A 16,096-nucleotide genomic window follows, 5' to 3' on the forward strand; every position below is an offset into this window, starting at 1 on the left:
GGCCGCAGACAGCGGGTAGGTGCACATGAAGGGGGGGAGAAAAATAAAACAGCTCAGGAAGAGGGGGGCCTGGGAGGGTTTGCTCCCCGATAAAAGGAGGGCATGGAGGGGCTCTGTGTGAACAGACACCCAGAGTGGGGGAGGGGACTAGGTAAGTGGTCCTGGGGAGTGGAGGCAAAGGCCTGGCCTGTGAGCATGGCTGGGAAGGGCTAGGAGGCCAAGGCACCGAGCCAGGGGTGAGGGCAGAGATCAGAGAGGCGTGTGGTCTGTCCACCTGAAGTTTGGATGGTTTGCCGAGAGGGTACCCGTACCGCCACGGCACGCTCACTACTCTGATGCTTTGCAGCAGGACACAGACCCCAGAAGGAAGGCAGGTGCTCAGCGTGAACCATACCGTCTGTGCAAACAGTTTAGGCAGAGCGAGCCACTCCTGTCCCTTCACAGTGGACCCCTCCCCAAACCCAAGTTTCCAGCGGCTTGCTAAGGACCGGTGGCGGAAGCAGGCCCTTCAAAGGGGGGCAGGCAGGCTGCCGCGCTCGCTCTTTTCTGCACGAAGGGCCATGTCGCACAGGGTCACGCGGGGTCCAGGACTTGAGCTTTACCCTGTGTGCAGTGGGGCGCCCCTGAGGATTTGGACTGGGGAGACGGCGTCTGACCTATACTTACAAGGGCCCCTCTGGCTGCCATGTGAGGAACCTCCGGCCTTAGCATGGGGAAGGTGACGGTGGTTTCCTAGAAGCTTTTCGAAATATTGGGGGCAGCTGGGAGCTGCTCTTTGCCTGGGCTAGTGCCTTGTGTTTTGACAGTGGCACATATCACCTGCCCAGCCATCCTCAGGTGGGCCAGTTGCTGTCCCCATGCCATCAATGCTGATGGGAGATGGAGAGACAGTGGCCTGGGTGCTGGGGAGGGGCCGCTCCTCCACACCCTGCCCCCTCTGGTTCTTCCGCGTGTGTGACCCAGCCTCTGATGTGTGCTGGGGGGGAGGGACCAAGAGGCCACACCAAGCACCGAGGCTTTGTTCACGATCGGCCACTCTCCCTGCGTACCTGCCGTGTGCCAGACACTGGGCCCCCGGTCGACATGCTGGGCTACAGTGCATCCCTCTGGGGTGTGCAGCACAGCGATTAAGTGTGTGGACTGTGGTTGTAAGGTCCTGGGTTCAAATCCCAGCTCGCCACTTACTGGCGGTAAGACCCTAGGAAATTGGCTTCACTTATCTGTGACCCTGTTCTTGCTCTGAAATGGGATAATAGCAGTGTCCCCCTTAACCAGGTAGCTGTGAGGGTTAAGTATGAAGATACGGTCAAGTGCTTAGCTAAGGGCCAGCTTGCTGAGTGATGCATTGAATTCCAATGTCTGGAGTATCCTGAGGCCTCATTTTCTGGGTATTGTGTGCTGGTTGGTGGGGAAGCCAGAGGTGGGGGGAGGGGGGCGGGGGCGTCGCCGTTGGGGCCGGATTGTTTCCTGTAAGCAGAGCCTCCTGGCCTGATAACATCCGGCCTCTGGGACAGTCAGGACATTCCACGGAGAAGAGACCAGCTGTCCTCCGTTCCCACATGGCAGCCCTAAAGCCTCAGGCTGAGCCAGGAATTTTTACTCCGTAGTTGGAAAAAATGTCCTGCCAGGGGGTCTTCAGCGTGAGACAGAAAGGGTTGCAGAAGAAAGGAGAGATCCCTTGAGATCAATAAAACCTGGCTTAGGCTGCCGTCAGCCTTTTCCGCGTGCCGCTTTATCTCTGGGTGTGGGAGGGTAGACCGTGACTTGCTGAGGTCACCCGGCTTTGAGTGACAGGTAGACCTCAGGTCTCGGCTTCCCAGTGCCCCCCCTGCAGAGCCGCTCATGCCCCTTGTATCTGCCTGCTTCTGGGAGGTTCCTCCCGGCCCCTCAGCCTCCCCACCCCGACCCCCTGTTCTGCCTTGAGCTCACGTTGGTCTCCAATTCACTTGCTCGCTTGCACAGAGATTCTTGGGGACCGTGTCCCGTGGTGATTAGTAACCCAGGCTCTGACCACCCGGCACGTGAGTGGCGCTCGCTCTGTGCCTCAGTTTCCTCGTCTGTGAGATGTGGATAGCGCTCACTTAACGGAATCGTGTGAGTGAATGAGATTCTTTACGTACTGTTTTTAGCATCGTGGCCGGCACGTCAGGTGCTCAGTGTATACTCGTTGAGTTTGTTGTCGCTCTCGTCAGCAGCATCAGTGACGTTTACGTTGTCGGACGCGGTGGTGGGCTCCGGCCTCAGTGCTCGCCCCTGGGGACCCGGCCGCCGTGGCCACAGCCGATGCTCGTCCTCACCCCTGCCAGCGCTTGGCTTCCGGGTCCCCACACCTTCTCGCCCGTCACTCCTCCTCCATGCCCTTCACCGGCTCCTCTTCCCTGTGACTGCTCACCGTGGAAACGCATCAGGGCCTCGTCCCCCGCCTCCACTCACCTCGAGGGTCCCACCCCAGTTACAGCGACGGCCATGTTTTCCCCTGTAGCCCACGCAGCCCCACCTGCCCCACGTCTGCGCCCAGCCGTTTACGCTCCACTGCCACGCGGACGTCCACACCCGCGTGCCCTCCGCTTCCACCGGTGGCCGTCCTGTCTCAGTCCGTGGCAACCCGTCCCCTCAGCCGGCGGGCCCCAGACCGTGCAAGCATCCTTCATACCTTTCTTCCTTGCATGCTCCATGTCCGTTCGGTCAGGAAGTCCTGTGGTCCCTGCCTTCAAAACATGTCCAGAATCCGATCACTTCTCACGTCTTCCATTGCAGCCACGGGTCTGAGCTGCCATCAGTGTCTCTCGCTTGGATGATTGCTTCCTCACCGGTCTCTCTGCCCTCCTTCAGTCTGTACTCAGCGCAGCAGCCAGAGGGAAACCTCCCGTCCCTCCCTCGTTGGCTCCCCTCTCGCTCAGGCTATCACCCAGAGTCTCGGTGTCCTGCAGGGACCTGCATGATCTACCCACCCCATCTTGACCCCTTAGACCTTCTGCCTTCTTCTGGCCCCCTCACTCACTGCCATCCACTCTGGCCTTCTTGCTGTATTTCAGACACTCCAGGCATACAACTACCTCAGGGCCTTTGCACAGCTCTTCACACTGCCTGTGATGTGTTTTCCTGACACTTCCAGGAATGACTCTCCTTTTTAAGGTATTGTCTCAGATGCTGGCTTCTCAGTGAGGCTTCCACCAACTATCCTATTTCAGACTGCAAACCTGCCACCCCACCCCCCACATATTCCTAATTCTCCTTTCCCTGCCCTACTTTTGATTTTTTTCCATGGCTTACTTGTTTATTAAGTGTACTGTTAATCTCCCTGACCAGCATGTCAGCTCTCGGAGGACAGCAGTCTGTTTTGTTCACTGGTCTGTCCCAAGCATCCAGGACAGTGTCTGATATATAGGGGGCCCTCAGCAAGTATTCATTAAGTACAGTTACTTATTTTTACTTAACAAACTGTTGTGTAACCCTTTGTCCATGCCAGGTACTATTCTAAATGTTTAGCAAATGTTAACCAATTTAATCCTTGTGACAACCCTATGAAGTAGGAACTGTTCAGATTTCCATCAAACAGATGCTAAAACTGAAGCACAGAGAGGTTAGGTAGCCGGCACAAGGTCACACAGCTTATAAAAGACAGAGCTGGGATATTGATCCTGGTTGTCTCCTTCCGAAGCCTGTTCTCTTGACCACTCTGGTAAGCCTCCTCTCCGAATGAACAAAGGAGAGAAGGAAGGAACGAAGAGAACAAGAACGAGAGAAAAGGTTAGCCGGGGGTGAATTGAACAGATGCTGACAACTGAAACCTGGAAAGGGGTATCTGGTGTTGTCTAAAGCCAGCCTCAGCGTGTAGGACCCCTGGCAGGTGGTTTCTCAGTATACAGAGGAAAGCTAGGCTCCTGCTCTTGGAAAGAATGTCTGTATAGGTGGCGGGAGGGCTCCTGGCCAGGGGGGAAGGTGCCGGTTGGCCAGCTGTGTGGCATCGTGGGGCACCCTGTAGAAATGCCACTGAACAGCTGTGCCTCTTCCCCAAGGAGCAGACGGCCGAGCTCCCCTCCGATGTGGGCCTCCTGCAGGGGTGCCTGAGCACCTTTCCGGTGACCCGTGTACCCGGACTGGCCTGTCCCCGTGCTGGCACACACTGTGCTTCCCGCCTGGGAAGGCCCCAGCCCTCCTTGCAGGACTTCTCTGTCTCTTTGCTGGGCCTCGACGGTTTGGGTGTTGTCCTTTTTAGACACGTCCCTGGAGGTAGCCGAGCTGAGGCAGTGCGGGAGGTTGTCTGTGCTTTTTCTCTGCCAGGGCTGTTTACACAGCAGTGTTCTGGGCCTAATCAGCCACTGGAGGATCTGCCCTGTCAGCCCCACTTGCCTGGGGATTCCGGGGTTGGCATCCAGGGCAACTGCCCAGCTCACCCGCACCTCTGTCAGAGGGCTTTCTTCCCCATGGCTTCCGCCTCTGCTTCCTAAGGACCCTGGGGTGCTCGTGGGAGGCAGTGGGGCAGATTGTCCTGCCTCAAGAAAGACTCCTGGCCATGCTGAAAAGCCACTGATTTGGTCAGTATGTAGTGTGCCCCGATGAAAACCTGGTATTTCCAGAAGCCTGTGCCTGCATTCTTTGCCTCTGCCACATCTGCTTCAGCAACTGCAGGGAAGTGTCCTGTGGCTTCCTGCTCAAATTCATGCGTGAGGTTGTGCAGTGTGAGGCTCGGGAACCTTCGGGAACTGATTCTCACCCTCCGTCCCAAAAGCTGTGCCCTGTGGGGATGCAGGAGGGAATAGGGTTGGCTGGGGGTGCAAACTGAGCCATGAAGGCTTCTCCAGCTATGCTGCTGCTGGTGGTGACGGTGGTCGTGGTGGTGACAGTGGCAGCGATGGTGGCGGCAAATGGTGTTGGAGGCGATAACAACGATGTGGATGATAGCTGCCATACTTGGAGCACTTCTGTAATGCTTCGCACAACCATACTGTTATTCCCAGTATACAGATGAGCACGCTGAGGCTTAGAGAGGTTAAGCGACTTGCCCAAGGTGGTGGTGGAAGCAGGATTTCATCCCAGGCACCCTGGCTGCAGAATGTAAAGCCAGTACTCTAACCACTACACTCTCCTGCCTCGCATGATTAGTAAGCCCTTTTGGAACCACACTCAAGCCCTTTTGGAACCACACAGCAGCCAGACTGCTCCCTTTAAGGGGTGAGTGTTAATACCACTGCTCTGCTGCGCCCTCCAGCAGCTTCCGAGAAGAAAGTCTCAGTTTCTCAGTACGGCTGGGGGGACCCTGCATGCACCACCCTGCCCTTCCTCCTCTGGCCCCTCCTCGGACTTCTAGCCGTGCCTCCAGCACACAAGCTCAGTCCTGCCCCAGGGCCCTCGCGCTCTGCTGCTCCCCCTGCCTGGAATTCTCCGTGCCCAGATCTTTCCCTGGCCAGCCCCTTCACCTCCCTCAGGTCTCAGCTCAAATATCACCTCCTCTTGGAGGCCCCGCTGACCGCAGACTAAGTAGCCTCCACCGCCCAGCCCAGGCCCACGCGGTTCCAGCCTCTTGCTGTCCCATTACCTGATCTGACGTGATCCTGTTTGTGGGTTGGCCACGCGTCTGTTGTCTCTCCCCCTCAGCTGCAAGCCCGTAGGGGCAAGGACCTTGCCTATCCTGTTGTTGAGCCTTATCTCAGATCTCAGCACGTGGCACAGCATGTGGCTGTGGCAGGAATCAGATAGTCAATGGGAGCACGGGAGAGAAAGGAAAGAGATGAAATACTTAAACTCTTTACTAGTTTGGACTAGAGAAAGCCCGGCTGGTGTAGGGCTCTTTAAAAGGAGTGAGGTTTGGTGCTTTTCACATGTGCAGAGTTAGGTGACCAAGTGGAATGGGGTGGTGCCTCGTGAGCCTCCACAAATGAACTGTTGTAAACGAACAAGCAGATAAAAATGATTTGTAATGGACCTATCAGTTGTGAATGTGTTTACAGGGTGCTAGAAAATTTATTCTTCGTCATTTACATACTTCCCTGCAATCTCGTTGACACTGTTCCTCCGCTGATAAATTTTCTGACCGTAAAGGTGGCAGATGTCCTCGGAGCCTTCCTCTACATTTCAAATGAGCAAACTCCAATTTAATGACTGTCCCCCCCCCCCCGCCGCCGCCATACACACTCCTGGTGCTGGGGGTTGGGTGCCCAAGGACAGATTTCTACCAGGGAGATGCTTGTGCTGATGTAACATCTGCTGAGGCCTTGAAAACTTTGCTGTTTTGCAAGGTGTGTGAAAGAACCTTCTTTCTTTCCCCTTCCTTCCTTCCTTCCTTCCTTCCCTCCTTCCCTCCTTCCCTCTCCCTTCCTTCCTCTCTCTCTTTCTCTCTCTCTCTCTATTCCTTCCTTCCTTCCTTCCTTCCTTCCTTCCTTCCTTCCTTCCTTCCTTCCTTCCTTCCTTCCTTCCTTCCTTCCAAGTGAGCCAGAGAGAGGGGGCAGAAAGAGACAGGGGGAGAGAGAGAGAGAATCTCAAGCAGGCTCTGCACTGACACAGGGCTTGAATTTGCAAACCATAAGATCATCACCTGAGCCAAAACCAAGAGTCAGATGCTTAACTGACTGATCCACCCAGGGGCCCAGAGCCTTCTTTTTTTAAAGATGCAATGTTTCTGTAAATGCCTAGGAATAGAACATATACAGCTTTGCCTTAAGAATTTGCAAATACATGGGGTGCCTGTTTGGGCTAAAACACTTCCTTGTACATTATTTCGTTTAATCCTTACGACCTCCCTGTAGGTTTGGCATTATTATCTCCACTTTGGAGATGAGCCTGCATCTCAGGGAGGGAAAGTGACTTGCCCAGTGTCACATAGCCGGTGAGTGGCAGAGCCACTCTCCCACCACCCACAGGACTTTGTGAGCTGCCCCTGGCCCACCTTTACCAAGTGTATGTTCACATTTCTCTCAGAGATGCCGTTGGCCTTCTCTGCCTGGGAGATCGTCTCCCCTCCGCCTCTGCCTCCTCCTCCTGTACCCTCCAGCCCAAAGTAGTTCTAATCCAGGTGTGTCTTACCCCCTCAGCATCCCTTCGTCAGCAGTGTCACCAGTAACAAGGCTCTGCGGGAGCTGGTGGCTGAGGCCAAGGCCGAAGTGATGGAGGAGATCGAAGATGGCCGCGAGGAGGGGGAAGAGGAGGACTCCGTTGATGCCGCGTCTGTAAGGCCTGGAAGAACGGGCGCTGGGGAAGGATGGGATCCCAGCAGGCCTTGGCTGGTATGAGAGGGAACGTGCTGGGGTGCAGGAAGGATTCCTGTTCTCCCACGGCTTAGAGGCTACAGGCTCCCGTATCGCAGGTTACGTGAGTCGGCTCACGGGCCGGGGTGAGGCAGCAGAGTGTATTGGCCAGATTCTGTAAGTTTTCAGGAAAGAGCAGTAATCTGGATTTTCACTTGGGACCTTCCAATTTTCAAAAGTTGGTAGCTGAGTCATTACTTCCCAGCCTTTTTCCTGTTGTGGCTCACATACAAAATGAAAATGTTTTAGCACACTGTGGGGTAAATGCAGATAAAGGCTGCACGTGACCAGAGGCAACAAGCCGAGGGGCTCCGGGTACCCCAGACAGACCCTGTTTGGCTTCTCACGTGCCCAGGGGACCCATGTCTTGGCACAGTTGCAACCCATCTGCAGCTTCAGCACTTGGCTGAATTTAAGTTTAAATTAAAGCTAATTTAAAAATTTAAAAACATCTGAGCCAAGCAAAACATGTCCGTGGGCTGGATTCTGTCCTGAGCTGCCGCTTTACATCCCTGGTCTAAGCTGTTTGGGAAGGGCCTCTTCCAAGAGGGAAACTTGAGGTGCAGGTGGTGTTGTGGACCGAGTGAGGCAGGGGCTGGCCTTGTCTAGAGGGAATGGGCAGTACGGTGCTGTCTGGAGGTTGACGGGATCCTGGGAGGAGCCAGAGGCTGGTGTGAATCCTTACTAGGGTGAAGAAGGGAAGACTGAGGAGGACGAGCAGAACCAGCACAGTAGCCACAGCCTTTTACTGAGCCCTTGCTGCGTGCTGGGCACTCTGCAACTCTGATAGGAGGACCAGGGCTCCATTTAATAGATAGGAAGACTGAGGTCCGAGCAATGAAGTGGCTGGTTGAGCTGATAGGAGGCACAGCCAGGTGTAGGAGAACCATGGTGGGAGAGGGAGGTGGTGGGTCTGGGGCCTGGCTCCAGGAGGTGGCAGCAGGCAGCGAGGTTGGGGAGGGAAGCAGCAAGCAGTTATGTTGGTGGGTTCTCTGCAGGTAGGAGGCTGCTCCTTGTCATGAGGGCGGTGCGGCTAATGAGGGTTTCAGGCAAGGACATTGGTGTGGGGATGATAGGATCAGATCTGAATTTCTGAACCATCACCCTAGGGGTGTTGAATAGGAGGTGGATTAGAGTTGCTTCTGGAAGCTTCCATATCCAAGGTTAAAAACCAGCGGCCACTGGGACCCAAGGGAGTGCTAATGGTGTGATCCCATTAATATCTAAAACCCAGCAAACTCACTTGTAACACTTAGAGATCAATGTCAGGACAACTATTATGTTAAGGGGAGGGACAGACATGGAAGGGGGGTCTCTCTGGTGGGCAGTGTTCCATTCCTGATGTGGAAGGCGGCTAAGTGGGTGCTCACTTTGTTCATTCATCAGACATTTATGTTTTATTCACAGAACTGGGTGTTGTATTTCACAATAGCAACATTTCCAGTACTTTCCACCCCTCTCCCCAAAGAAAAAGCTCTAAAGAAAAAACAAAACAAAACTTTAAAAACTCAGTGGCCGATAGGCTGAGTCCAGCCCCTGGATAGTTTGGGTTTAGTTTTTACGCAGCTAAAAAAACAAAAAAGAAAAAACTGGAATTAGTTGCCGTCGGAAAGTCAGAAGGTGTCAGGTAAAAATCCGGATTCCAGCTTGTTTTAAAACAGTTGGAAGGTCTGTCCACAGGGGAGCCATTTTTCTTATATTGTCACAATTAGCTGCAGCAGAGTAGCCACTGGCACCTTTAGACAGGGCATCAGCTGTCCAGCTGGCCACAGTTGCCTCCAGTCCTAGGAGGAGAAGCGGGCACCAAACTAACTCACAATAAGTAGTAATTTTATTGTTGGTTGGCCGGTAGGGAGTGGTGAGGACTGTGGCTCACTGGAGAAGGATACCTCCTCTGCTTCCTGGGTCCTGGCCTACTTGACCTCGTGGGTGTCTGCCTCTCCAGCCCTACTGCATCTTGGACTCCGGCCTGGGACATGCCATCGCATGGCCTTGACTTGTTTTTTTTTTTTTTTCTTCCCTAGCCTCTGGGGAACCATAGTCGAGACTCTTCTGAGGTGAGTCAGCTGAGTCTCAATACCGACAAGCTTCTCAAAGAATCATCTTTCACCTCACTGCCGCCCAGCCAGCCCCAGGACAACGTGAACGGGCCCAGCCAGCCCTCTGGGGACAGATCCCCCCAAAGCGCCAGCCCCCCGGACGTGGCTCCTGGAGACGAGAATGGCCTGGCAGTGCCAGCACCTCTCCGGAAGTCCCGGCCAGTGTCCATGGATGCCAGAATTCAGGTTTCTGGGGAGAAGCAAGTCGCTGACCAGGGCAGGGACCTCAGTCCAGCAGCCAACAGGTCCCAAAAAGCCAGCCAGAGCCGTCCCAACAGCAGCGCCCTGGAGACCTTGGTTGCTGAGAAGCTGGCCAACGGCAGCCTGGAGCTCCCTACCCAGGCAGCTCCGGGCCCTTCCAAGAGGGACTCGGACTGTGGCAGCCTGTCCACCAACCAGAGCGTGGACTACAGCACCTCCCTCTCAGCCGACCTGTCCCTAAACAGAGAAACAGGCTCCCTGTCCGTCAAGGTAATGCCACCTCTGGTACCGCAGTCTGCGGGCTGTGCTGCTGCCGGGCTTGGTTTTTGAAAGCGTTTAGCTGGTGGCTGCCTTCCATCTTAAGTGGTTTGTGACGATGGCTTTTCTTGAAAGATCTTTGAGCTCCAGCTCATAGTTTAATCTCCAGAATATCTGGGTTCAGTCTGGGATTTAGTCATGCCAGGCGGTTGGTTCGATTTGTGTAGCCATTTCAGTTGGGTTCGGTTAAAGGCCCGGGTGAAATTCGGGAGAGAAGTCTAGGAATGAAGTTCTCTTATTTTGGGGTCCACCGTGTGGTGCAGCTGCTGACTAGGAGATTCGGTTATCGGCAGTGGGCTCAAGGCGCTCTGTGGGGTCAGTGGCCTTTCTGGACGTGGGTAACATCGTGAATGGCAGCACCCACTGTGCTTAAGGCCTCAGCATGGAGGCCAACACCTTGAAGCGCTTTAAAGAAAACGGAGGTTCCATTTCTCAGTGTACAGATGAGCAAATGGATGCTTAGGTGGGAAGTGGAGGGCTGGTGAGACCCACGGACTTTGTGCTCTGAACCCCACATGCCGTTCTGCTTTCCCAGTGCAAGGCTGGCCACCTCCCCAGGGTGAGCTGACCCCTCCCCTGCCTGCTCTGATACATGTCAGGGTGTTCTTGAACTCACTGTTGGCCACTTGACTAAGGCCACACTGAGGATCTCCCCCAAGCAAGGCTGATTTTAGGGAAGATACTGTATCATTTGGTTTTTTTCTCCCATTGTTTACTTGGTGGAAACCACACAGTAGAGACTCAAAAATATTTGCTAAATGAAAGGAAGTGAAAGAAGGAAAAGCAGCTGGCCAGCCCAACAATAAGCCTCAGGACCAGAAAGATAGCATGGTTCTAACACGTCACCAGGACGGGCACAGACATACACGGCTCTTCTACACACATAGCATCAGGGCCCATCATCTTCCTTCAGACAGATGTCCTGTCTCTTCTCTAGTTAAAACAAAACAAAACAAAAACCAAAAAACAAACACTAAGAAAAAACAACAACAAAAAAGGTAATTAAAAAAAAAAAGGCCAGAGCAGGGTCTCCCCTGCCTGTTCTCAAGGGTGTTGAGAATATTCCTTTGCTGGCTGACTGGCAGTGAGTCGGGGAACGCGGCTGTGCTGATAAAAGTCCATGGGCTGCATCAGCACACCTTGGTGAGATGAAGGGCTTGTTACCTCGGGGGCAGGAGGCCCTGTGGTCAGGGTTTCAGGGTGAGGGCCGCAGCCCCAGGCCACCTTTCTTCCCAGCCGCTCCCCATTTCTCACCGCTAGTCTTGGTTGGGTCCTAGGACGTGTGGCTGATGGGAACAGGTGGAAGCCTTGGGGTGGGGGTGGGGGGAGCCGAGCCCTCAGGGAGTAAGGACCGTCCGCTGGTCCTGGCTGAGCAGGAGTGGGGGTTCAGCGCACGCTTTGAGGGTGCAGAGACCTATGGCAGGGTGCCACCCTGGCCTGCCCTCCTTTTTCTGGCTAGAAGGCCCTTGGAAGCCAGTGGAGGTCAGAGGGGGAGATGCCATGATGACTCCAGCTGCAGGCCCACGGGCTCTCAGTTGAATCAGGACACCTCCAGGAGTCCCAGCAGCGTTTTGTGAGTGCTTGCGTCTGAAATGTGTGGTTATTCACAGGAAGAGGTCATGAATAATTTCATGGCTCGGATGGGCGTGGCCTCCTGTGGAGTTCAGGTCAGCTCAGGTTTGGCTTCCAAAACAGTTATGAACTTCAGTTTGCCAGGCTGTTTGGATTTTGGCACTTTGGGTAAAAGATTGTGGTCTACGGTAATAACTGTGAGCTATAAATACCAACGTACTGCACAATTGCCATGAGCTGGGCTCTGTGCTGTGTCCCCCACGCATTCTCTCACTGTACCTTTGTAACCATCTTGGGCGAGGCAAGTACTGCTGTTCTCTTCCTCTGACAAGTTGAGGAAGCTGAGGCTTGGACAGGACAAGGGACTTGTTCAGAGTCACAGAGCCAGTAGGTGGTAGAGGGAAGATTGGAACCCTGACCATTCTGGTGCCATGTCCTGTATGTGAGTGTGCTGGCAGCCAGGTGTGGGGCCAGCAAGTAGTATCCGAAGGCCAAGATCAGGGGGATCGGGGTGGGGGGTGGTAAGCCCAGACACTCAGGACCCCAAGTTGAGAAGCTTGAGGCAAAAGGGGGATGATGGACAGCTATGTCCTATCTGGACGTCGAGGCTGTGGGGCCAAGAAGGCTCTGCGCCACACTCCTGTGTCACCCACAGATTCCTAGCTGATCCTGAGCTTTACCTAATGGTTTTACCCTGCCCAGGACTCAAGGCTGCACAACAAAACCCTCAAGAGGACACGCAAGTTTGTGGTGGATGGCGTAGAGGTGAGCATCACCACCTCCAAGATCATCAGCGAGGATGAGAAGAAGGATGAGGAGATGCGATTTCTCAGGCAAGCCTGGGAAGGGCCAGTGATGGCTGTAACAGAGTGGGGGTGTGGTGAGAGGGAAGGGTGTAGGTTCCTTTGGTTAGGGAGCTATGTACAGCTCTGAAGTAAGGGATCAGGACATAAAAGGAAACTGGTTTTGCTCCTGTACTTCCCAATCCACTCAACCATCCATCTGCCCACCCACCTATCCATTCATTCACTCGCCTGCCCATACATTTACCTGTTCACCCACTCATCTACCCACCACCCATCCACCCACCCACACATATCCATCCACCACTTATCTACCCACCATCCACCACCTACCCATCCACTTACCCATCCATCTACCTATATCTATCCACCCACTCATCTGCCCACCATCCATCCATCCTCCCACCCACGCATCCACCTACCCATCCATCCATCTGCTCACCTACCCATTCACTCACTTACCCATCTAGTCACCCACGTACCCACCCACCTTTCCATCCATCTACCCACCTGCCCATCCATATACCCATCTACCCATCCATCTACTCATTTACCCATCCCTCCACTCATCTACCCACCCATCCATCAGTCCACCTACCCATGTAGTTACCCACCCACCAGGGTGGGGTATATGGTGGTGACCCAGATAGCTGAGGCTGTTGCCATTGTAGAACTTGGACCGAATGGGCCAACACAGGATACACAAGATAATCCGCCGTAGTGGTACACGCCGTGAGGGAAGTAGTGGGTGATAGGACAGCAAGCCCTGGGCTGGCGGAGGCTTCTCTGTTTGTGGGAAACAACCTGAGTGGAGTGGCTGGGGGAGCACAGAGGGGCCTGCGAGGCTAAGGCCCAAGCAGTGACTGCTGGGCTTATTTAGGGAGCTGAGACGATAGGGCTGGAGTGTGGAATGTGAGGGCAGAGGTCACGTGGGCCTGTGGGCCAGGGTGGAGGAGTGTTGATTCTGTCCCAGGCACAGCCAGAATGAAACAGCTGGAGAGTGACTGGCTCTCATGTCCCTTATGAAAGATGGCTCTGGCTGCTGTATGAGTGTGGGCTGTAGAGGGGCAAGGTGGACTTAGGGTGACAGGGAGACCCCGTCCAGGACAGTTGGGCTGTAGGCTTGGGCTGGGGCAGTGACCAAGAAGAGGGAAGAAGTGGTCAGTGCAACATGCATTTTGGAGGCAACAGCACTGAGACTGGTGAGGCGGGGAGAGTGTGAGGCACAGCTGTCTGCTGTGAACCATTTCTGCACTTTGGAGGTGTTCAGGCCCCCTAACAGCCTTCCATGGGGAGACCCTATTCCCCCCATTTTGTAAATGACAAAACAGTGTTTTTTGGCAGGTAAGTACTTGCCCCGGTTCGCTCAGGTGCGAAGGTAGAGCTGAGATTCTAACTAGACCACCATGTGAAGAGTCTACCAGGCTTCCACTGGACTGGAAGCTTCCTGGGGCTGCCAGGGAGAGGCTTAGCTCCCCCTGGAGCTCCCTTGGGGCCAGGCCTTTGCAGGGTAAATTCATGATTAGTTTGGAGAACACTTCTAGAATGTCAGACACATTGATACTTATAAAAAGCACAAGCATTCCAAAGCCAAATGGAAGCGGTTTTGGATGCTCTGGGGTACTTCCCCCTCTAGGGACCACAGAGATGAAATGCTGCCTTTTCATTAGTGGTGTTTCTGCACGAATACACATACACGTGTACACACACACACACACACACACACACACACACACTCGTCCTCATCATGTGGGCTGGGGAAGCTCAGGCAGGGGGTGGGAGGATGGTTGCTTTTGGAGGATGACACCACCTTCCATTTTCACAGTCACCTGGGAGGCAACCTGTCTCCTAAGTGTCAGACCTCACTGGCTGAGTTTCCTTTCCATCATCTCCGGTTTGGGCTTCTGGGTTGACATTCTAGATCCACCATACCCCATCTAGAATGGATGCCCTCTGGCCCTGGCCGGCTGTGTGCTGCTCAGGTTTGAAAAGTGAGACTTCGCAGAGGTTGAGAAGCTTTTCTTATTTGCCTGTCATGGTCCAGAGGGCTGAGTGTTCCGAATATCGAATACCAACCCTCCCCCCCACCCCCAGCCTTGTTCTGCAGGGGTGCGGAAGGCTCTCATTGTTTCCTGGCTGGCAGTCCCCGCCTCCTTCCCCTCCCCCCTTGTCCCTGTAATACCTGGATTCGAGGATTTCCAGAGGATTGGGTCACACACAGGCTTTTGAACCATGTGATCAGATATTCATTCTCCCAGGTTGAGGCTTCTAGGTCAGAGTTTTTCCTGTTTTTCCCTAAGATTGCCAGTGCCAATGCCCGCCTTCTTAAGAATCAGCCTGTCTCTTGTCCTGCCTTCCCTTGTGAGAACTCAGGTGGGGCAGGGAGGTAATGTTAGAACCTGGCTGCCCACCTTCTTTTGTATGCCTTTGCTCTTTGGTCAGGTGTTCTCTGAGTCAGTTTCTCTGGAGTCAGGATTTCTATTTCTTCATTAACACTCTCAACCCTCTTGCTGCCCCAAGAGCAGAGGCTCCGATGGAAGCTTCCTTAATGTGGCTATTTTGCCTCTTCTTTCTCATGCTCACTCCAGCAGCTCCCACTTAGTTTGTTAGTAACAAACTTAGCACGTTTTACCTCTTAGTTACCATGTTGGCATTATCTGCGGTAGACATTATCTGCACATTTTACAGATGACGGAACAGGGGCCTGGAGTTTGAGTGACTGACTGAAGGCGCCCAGCAGAAAGTCAGCAGAGCTACGATTCAAACAAGGTCCCTCCTGAGGGGCCACCAGGGAGTCCTGATTCATAGTCAGGAGGTCCAAGTTCCTTCTGCATCATTTTATTTTCTTTTATTATTTTTTAAATGTTTATTTATTTTTGAGAGAGAGACAGACCACAAGTGGGAGAGGGCAGAGACAGAGGGAGACACAGAATCTAAAGCAGGATCCAGGCTCTGAGCTGTCAGCACAGAGCCTGACGCGGGGCTCGAACCCACGAACTGTGAGATCATGACCTGAGCCGAAGTCAGAAGCTTAACCGACTGAGCCACTCAGGAGCCCCATCATTTTCTTTTCTGATGACATAAATGATACATACCAGTGTTTAATGGATTTGTGTTAAACACAATTAACGCTTTGAAGTTTATCCTGCAATTATTTTTTTCTGTGAATAAACACATGTACACATCACCAATAATGTGATATAAAATTAAGGTCTATTATGTGGTTTAGGTCAGGTTTTTATTGTATTATATTTTGAATAGGTAATATAATATCATGGTTCAAAATTCAAAAAAAACAACAAAAAAGGAGAGGGTAAACTGTGAAAAATCTCCCTCCCTTTCCTGCCGGCAACCAGTTCCCCTATCTGTGTTAATATTTTGGCAACCAGTTCCCCTATCTGTGTTAATATTTTATGTAAAACTTGATTTTTTTTTTTATGGTTGTGTATACAAAATTAACATCATATGGATACCGGATGCATACATTTTAATTTATTTAATTAGACATAGATAATGGACATTTAAGTCATTTCAAATTTTGTGCTATTCTAAATAATTTTGTTATGGATATCCTTATTCAGTTGTGCTGTGCATCTATAAATATTTCTTTAGAATTAATATCTAGAAATGGAAATACTATGTTAAAAGGCATGAACTTATTACCAAACTGTCTGCCAGAAATGTACCAATTTATACTTATGAGCAGGTTATGAAAGTATCAACTTCCCCTATAGTCTAGCCTTTTTAATGAAAACAGAATTTTTAATTTGCATTTCATATCCATATTAGGTAAATTTAAATTTTTTTGTTTTTTGGTTCATGTCTACTTATGTTTTGTGTCCCTTTTTAAATAAAAAAA

At 52.7% G+C, this 16,096-nt stretch overlaps 1 protein-coding gene across 1 annotated transcript in view; it reads left to right on the forward strand.

Moving 5' to 3' along the window:
* STK10 (serine/threonine kinase 10) overlaps window positions 1–16,096 on the forward strand; it is a 116,214-nt gene that overhangs the window by 75,508 nt on the left and 24,610 nt on the right. The window contains 3 exon segments of the mRNA XM_030327625.1: window positions 7,032–7,166; window positions 9,269–9,814; window positions 12,137–12,267. Coding sequence (XP_030183485.1) covers window positions 7,032–7,166; window positions 9,269–9,814; window positions 12,137–12,267 — 812 coding nt within the window.

This window comes from Lynx canadensis, chromosome A1, assembly GCF_007474595.2.
Source record: "Lynx canadensis isolate LIC74 chromosome A1, mLynCan4.pri.v2, whole genome shotgun sequence".
NCBI classification, from domain to species: domain Eukaryota; kingdom Metazoa; phylum Chordata; class Mammalia; order Carnivora; family Felidae; genus Lynx; species Lynx canadensis.